At 43.4% G+C, this 7,386-nt stretch overlaps 1 protein-coding gene across 1 annotated transcript in view; it reads left to right on the top strand.

Moving 5' to 3' along the window:
• The first annotated feature begins 1,683 nt into the window (after positions 1 to 1,683).
• Positions 1,684 to 7,386, top strand: part of SLC13A1 (solute carrier family 13 member 1) — a 43,378-nt gene continuing 37,675 nt past the window's right edge. The window contains exon 1 of the mRNA XM_033163113.1: positions 1,684 to 1,801. Coding sequence (XP_033019004.1) covers positions 1,703 to 1,801 — 99 coding nt within the window. The 5' untranslated portion in view covers positions 1,684 to 1,702. The remainder of the gene's footprint in view (positions 1,802 to 7,386) is intronic.

Genomic DNA, 7,386 nt, shown 5'->3' with positions numbered 1-7,386 from the left:
GAACATTTCCTGGCTGCAGTGACAGTATTCCAAGCAGTGTTGGGCACCTGGGTTTAGCCACCATTTGATTTCCTGGCAATTCCTAAGAGGTTGAGGGTGTTGTGGGAAATGGTGACTCAATTCAGCTGCAGGAGGAAGGCAGAATAATGGGGCTGCAGGGCAGGCACCTCCAGCAGGTTGTGGGTGCTGACGCCAGTCCTGTGCTTTCATCATAGCAAGACAATTCCTGCACATCATGGGGATATTTTGATTGACTCAGCATTTCTGCCACCATAGCATGCTTCATACATTACTCAGACAGCTGAACTCTGCACTCCCCAGGCTACAGTTAGAAATGGGAACTGTCAACAGGCAGCAGAGTGAGAAAACACATATAGACATGGGAAGCAGCTAAAGACTGCCACATTATTATTTTTCATAGATTAAAAAAAGGGCAGAATCGCACATGCCGGCCAGTTTCTGTTTTAACTTGAAATGTTCATTTTGTGCTTCTCAGAAGTACATAAAGGCAAAAACCGGGCAGGGGGGAGTGCTGGCCCGCAATAGCGCCCACCAGAGAGGTGCTGTGACTGAACTCCGGAGCAGGTCAAAACACTGTTGTGGTTCAGAGGCACCCAAGGACACTGTGCTTAAATTATCCCTTTCTCACTGCTCACAGTAAGGAGGAACTATCAGAGTATGGTGCTATCAGAGTACGAAGCAAGAGTCCTGAACATTTACATTTCATTTCACTTTCCACTGTACTTCTGCATTTAGCCAAAGTACAGTGGTACCTCTGGTTACGTACTTAATTAGTTCCGGAGGTCCGTTCTTAACCTGAAACTGTTCTTAACCTGAAGCACCACTTTAGCTAATGGGACCTCCCGCTCCTGCTGCGCCACCAGAGTACAATTTCTGTTCTTATCCTGAAGCAAAGTTCTTAATCTGAAGCGTTATTTCTGGGTTAGCGCAGTATGTAACCTGAAGCGTATGTAACCCAAGGTACCACTGTAGCTTTGAAACTTGAACAACCCCCTAACGAATTCTTAGGACTCAAGAGAACACACGTCCCACCCAGGTTGTCTTCAGGGTTCATGAAAGGGCAGGGTGAAGAAGAAGGCTTCTCAACAGGGCCTGGGTGGGTTCCTAGATCTCCTCTAGTGTGGTGTAGTGGTTAAGAGCGGTAGACTCGTTATCTGGGGAACCGGGTTCGTGTCTCCACTCCTCCACATGCAGCTGCTGGGTGACCTTGGGCTAGTCACACTTCTCTGAAGTCTCTCAGCCCCACTCACCTCACAGAGTGTGTGTTGTGGGGGAGGAAGGGAAAGGAGAATGTTAGCCGCTTTGAGACTCCTTCGGGTAGTGAAAAGAGGGATATCAAATCCAAACTCTTCTTCTTCTTCTTCTTCTTCTTCTTCTTCTTCTTCTTCTTCTTCTTCTTCTTCTTCTTCTCCTGGTATAATGGAAGAATAAAAAAGAGTACAGTCAGGATAGAAACTATTTCATATCTTCGCTGGGAAAGGCACCTCTTATCTAATGGTAAGACACTAAAACAATTAAGAGCTATATTTATTTTTAACTTGGCTTGGCTGAAGGCTCTGTTGCAAAGGCTAAAGGTGATAGCTTGGAGAAATATTAATCAGACAATTCTACTTAAGGTTTGATCTCTCTTTTCCCTTTTGGTTTATGGTTTCCACAGAAAAGAAGAGCCTAGCCCACAGCAATGAAGGTCATCAGAGCACTCTTGGTCTACCGACGTTTTCTCCTCATCGTCTTCACTCCCCTCCTGCTTCTCCCATTGCCTCTCGTCATCAGAACCAAAGTAAGTGAATAATAACTGCTGCCCTACATCTTTACGTTTCCAAAGCCTCACTGAAATGTTTCATCTTCCTCTCAGTTATTTTTTTCCCCTCAGATTGGTCTCTTCACAAATCTCTGCCGCGTGATACAGATTGAAAGTGATTTTAAAAAAATCACAGAGAATCTTCCGCAAAGTCTTCCCAGTGTGTTCTTAGCAGATAAAATGGATAGGCTGTCACCCAGACAGTTTTAAATATTTTAATCATTTCACTTCTGTACTAAACCCTGGGCACTGTTAGGAGCATAGCTTTAGCATGCTTTGTCATTATAGATACGTACAAGGTGTCAAGAAGATCTATCTTTTAATTGCCTTTTTTAATTTGAGAGGGAGAGTCTGTGGCTAGCTTTATGGGAGATATAATATCAGTGATGACAGTTACTTGCTGCAGTATTTGGAGAACTGGAACAAGAGAGGGAATGTCAATATTCCCAGCTGAATGGAATGAAATAATTGATAGGCTGATAACCAGTTACATTCTTGCTATCATTTGCTCCATTGCTCTGCATTATACATTTAAACCGGTGTCATACCAGTTTAAAAAATTGTGAGGGGCACATGACAGTTGTGCTGCCAGCAGATTAAGATCAATGTGTGTGGAAGCTTCCACACAGCAAGTAGTCATGAATCTTTTGTGCATTTTAATAAAGGATCCTGTACTCGCACGTAAATTCAGTATTTTACATTAAAGGCCTCTGTGTTGACTAATCACAGAAGGCCGAAGTAGGCAGAAATTCATGATTTCTTTGTCACCGGAGAAACATGGCCTTTTATCTTGCTGCCTCATCGAGACATATGTCAGAGGTTAATGGTATTAATGGGTGAAGTATTGACTCCACAAAAGGCAAAGGCAAAACTCTCGTTGATTTCAATGGATCTGCCGCCTTTCAACTTCTTCAGAAATGGTGCCAGTTTTGATGTCGGTGTACTTTCAGGGAGCTACTCTGCCTACAGATACACAGAATTGTATTCCCCTCCTCCCCATTTAGGGAGGAAACAAAACTCTTGTTACTCTTGTGTGGTTTTTTTGTCCTCATTCAAGGACACGTTCAAAGGAAGTATTTCTTTTCAGAACAGAGAATAATAGAATCTATGCAGATTCAAAGGTGAACCTATGACATCCAATTGATTCCATCATCTGTTGTAGCTCACACCACTTATAGATAGATACGTGTCCTCCAGCATCAGTGTGTGATATGTATTGTCTGGCACTAAGATACACACCACTGGAAAGCAATATCACTGATTATTTATTTTTAAAGGCATGCGATAGTTGTCCAGCAGCACACATTATTATACACAGATCAGCATACCTCGAAAAACAGCACACATCCTGTTTTGACATGGTGTTCTCTGTGTGAAGCAGAGAATCCAATTCTATATTTGGGGGAAAACTGGTGTTGTTTCATTGTTTGTGTCTCCAGCCACTTAATGAAATCATCTCAAGTCGAAAGAAAATATGACTTAGGTGCTGTTGACAGGCTCCGCATGGATGCTTCCAAATGGCAGCCACGCCAAGGCTGGAGTTAAAACGTTTGGGTCTTTTTAGGTTACCCAAAAGATGGAAATTGGCAGGCATTTACGTACAATATTGTGAATGAAAATCGGGGTTCTTAAATGCACAGGGGAATGTACGCAAGTAGCACAAGTTCCCTGCTACAGATGGTCACCTTCCAAGTCATGGAGGACAACCAGGAATGCGACAGGAGAAATGGGATGGATATTCTAATCCTTGCACCATGTGATGGAGGAACAGAGAGAGCCAGAGAGTGAGTTTCTATTAATGGGGCCTACCATGAGCAGAACACTGGCCATTCTTGTCCATTGGGAAGTTTTCCCCCCACTCTTATTTCTCATTGTGGCAGAGTGCAGGGGAAATGAATCATGAAATTTGTAAAACGGATGGCGTTCAAGCAAATCCATCCTTTTCAGTACAACAAAGTTATGGTTCATAGAATCCCAGTAGTGTCAGGCACATCAGTGTTGTTGCCTTACAACTCAACACATGAAAGTGTGTAGCAGATTTCAGGGCTGGTCACTTCTTTGGCAACTCTCTAGAATCATATGTGAATGATTACAAAGGAAAGGGAATGGTTTTGAAACCTGTGAGACTCCAGCATCTCACAGCATGGCTATAGCTGACTTTGACTTCACATCTAGGACAAGATTTGAGATAAGTTCACAGATGGCCTTTCTGTGTTCTCCTTTTTCTTCTTTGGCTATGTAACTGTGTAAGAATGGGGTTGAGTATGAAAAGATTTTATGAAAAACCCCAAATAAATCACAAGCAATAAAAGTTAGAGGTGAATAAATTTCTCTTGTTTACAGCCTTGTTGAAATGTCGCCCTGCCTAAGAGATGGATAATATAGTTTCAGGCACAGAGAACTAACTCTGCTCAATCAGTTATTTTAATGACTAATCCCGTTGGCTAAGCTTCCCACCACTATAGCATATGTGCAATATGATCATTTGAGGCATCCTTCAAATGGTGAAGAGAAGCTGGCTACAGAATCTTTAATATGTATATAATGTGTCTCAGCTTTGCCTTGCTTGCAGTTGGCTTATGACTTTAACGATCGCTTGAGCTGGGTAATAACATCTTCTTTGTGATTATTACTCCATGGCAAAATCTATTCCGGATGACTCAGAACATTAAAAAGTAGGCAGAGCCGTCCGTCCCAAGCTATTGCTCCATCACACTCATGCCACACAGCTGCAGAGAAATTAGTTTCCCCAGATGTTTAACAGCTCTTGGAAGCCAGGTGATGATCGGATTGGAAAGATACATCATTAGAAAGGTGATGATGAGATAGAAAATGTTGCAAGCCACGAGACTGCAGACCACAACCAATTATGAACCCAGCTTGAAGAAGGAGCTCACAGGGAACTGTGGGTCTAAATCATGGTTACCCAAATGTGGGTCTTCAGCTGTTTTTGGACTACAACTCCCATCACCCCTAGCTAGGAGGACTAGCGGTCAGGGATGATGGGAATTTTAGTCCAAAAACAGCTGGAGACCCAAACTTTCGAAAGCCTGGTATAAATGAAGAAGGCCTACATATAAACTAGGTTTAAATCAATGAACCTTTGAGGTTTCCAAAGTCTGAAGTTGGAAACACACAGTAATCTCTTAAACTGCAGAACAAGAGTAGCCAGTGTGGTGCCATCCACATGTTTTGACAGCCACTTCCACCATCTCTGATGGCTAGCCATGAGGCTGATGGGAGCTGGAGTTTACAATATCAGCAGGGTACCATGAGTGGTTGTATTCCAGAAACATCTGAAGGGCCACAGGTTCCCCATCCTTGTTCTATGAGTCTCCCAAGTGGACTCTTCTTCAGGAGATCTTTGATGATAACATCTCTTGGCAACATGAATGGTTCTACACTGACTCTGCACTGCCCAGCAGGCCTGTTGCTGCTTTTGCTCTTGAGGTCCAGCTGGTGAACAGCAAGAAATAGTGGGGTCAAGGTAGAGTGCAAATGGTGATCAGAGAGGTTGTTGGGGGCCAGGTGAGAGGTTCATGAGACCAGATTCTTTGAGTTGTCATAGGACAAGAGCAGGTTCTTTCAGGTTGCTAGCTGGGGGTTCTCTGTGGGATCCCATGCCTCTTCCTCTGAGGAAGTCTCCCCAAGGTCCTAGTCAGACAGGATCCTGAAATTTGAGATATTTGTGCAAGGATGGCCAATGAGGTACCTTTCAGGTGTTGTTGAACTGCTAATCTTTGTTATCCCTGACCACTGAAAATGCTGGCTAGGGCTGATGGAGTTGTGATGAAGCTGGCTACCCTTGTGTTTGTCACAATCAAGATTCAAGTCCAATGAATTGCCCAAAGTGTCGTATCTCATCAACAAATGTACCTGTGATGTGGAGTGTGCATACACCTAGCCATTTTTTTTACACTATATAGCAATGCATCTCCTTTGCTTCTGCCCTGCACATAGACTCAAGCTGCACCAGAAGTTTGAAAGGATCTTGAGAGTTTTCCTCCATTATTTCTGCTGTGGTTCTGTGGACCACCAGAAGGTTCATTGTGGATCATCAATGGTCCACAGAATTACTTTTTTATGACGATCAGAGAGTTGATACAGGTTGCAAATGTGAGGAAGTGATAGACATTCTATGCACTCTGATATCGGATTGATCTGTTGGGCCTCTTTCCACCTGCCGCATCAGTAAAATAACAACTCAGAATGTTTCACAGTCTGAAAAATGCAGAGAAGAGCAAGATTAAAGATATGGCAAGTTTTCTACACATCAAAGCTTCTTCAAAATAATTTTCACTAGATTGGAATGAACTGAAAAGGGCACTTTTCAACCATACAAAGAGGCATTTTATTAACCTTTACTTGAGAGAGAGGGGGGGCGCTATAGCAGATATATCTTAATATCAAACGCTCATCATTTAAAGACATTTACCATCTACATTTTGTTGTTGTTGTTTCTTTTTTACTCCACTTTTCTGCACCACTGTTTTGCATAACATTAAGCCTGTTGAAAGGTACTGGGAAACACAAAAGCTTGATCAATATTATATGACAATTATGGTTGGTCCTAATAATATTTCAGTTACTGAGGTATATATATATTCTTTGCCCTACGATGCAAATGATGGATTTCTCCAATGAAACGGATGCAATAGATGGGGGGAGAGAAGGAGTGATTTGGAATACACAAAGACAGTTCGCCCCCCAAAATATTTGCTGTGGCAAGTCATGGAGGCTATACATTCTCGATAAGAGCACAGCATGTCTGGGGGAGGCAATCGCTTCCCTAAGGAGTTCTTAAGACTGTGATGAATCCAGCACAGTAGGGCTTAAGCATCCCCAGTGCTTGAGTAAAAATAAACTCAACCTGAAATTGTCCCTGCCATATATGTGCTGGCTGGATGTTTTGCCTGAAACTTCTGCTGAGCAATCAAATGGGGAAACAGTGTGCAATGATTATGTGTCAGCAGCACAGCAAGTTGGCTGAAATAGTGTGGCTTTTAATTCTCTTGAAAGCTGTTCTGCCACGGTGCACCTCAGACCCTCCTTATATGACCTTGGCAGCCTGAGGGCTCCCTTCCCTAGCTTCTTCCTGCTGCATTGCTTGGATACCAATAGTCTCAGGCCACGCAGTCATGCAATAAAATGCTGCTGTTTAGGGGTGGGAAACAATGTTCATTCCCTTCTGGGTGACCTTCCCAGGGCCGCATCCCTGTGGTGGGCAGAGTCTGAAGCCCAGGATATGTCCCTATATTCACCAGAGAAATGTTGGAGGGTATGGAACAAGGAATGTTAATTTTGCCTTACAATCGGCTAGTTTCTACACAAACTTACACACCATTTTGTCCAACTAGGCAAGCGAGAGCCATTACCCAAGTCCAAGGGCCCATTCCAGCCCGACAAATACGCTTTGTGTGCAAACCAGGGCCAGGAAAGAGTGTGGCCTAGAAAGAGTGCTGAGGGCCATGGCAACCAAAGTTTTATCTCTTCACTCTCCTGCCACAAATGGAATGGAAACCTGCCCTATGGACTGAAGCCTGAGGACACCAAAGGGTGTCACC

The sequence above is a fragment of the Lacerta agilis genome, chromosome 10 (assembly GCF_009819535.1).
Source record: "Lacerta agilis isolate rLacAgi1 chromosome 10, rLacAgi1.pri, whole genome shotgun sequence".
In the NCBI taxonomy this organism is placed as follows: domain Eukaryota; kingdom Metazoa; phylum Chordata; class Lepidosauria; order Squamata; family Lacertidae; genus Lacerta; species Lacerta agilis.
This window is presented reverse-complemented; position numbering and strand designations above follow the sequence as displayed.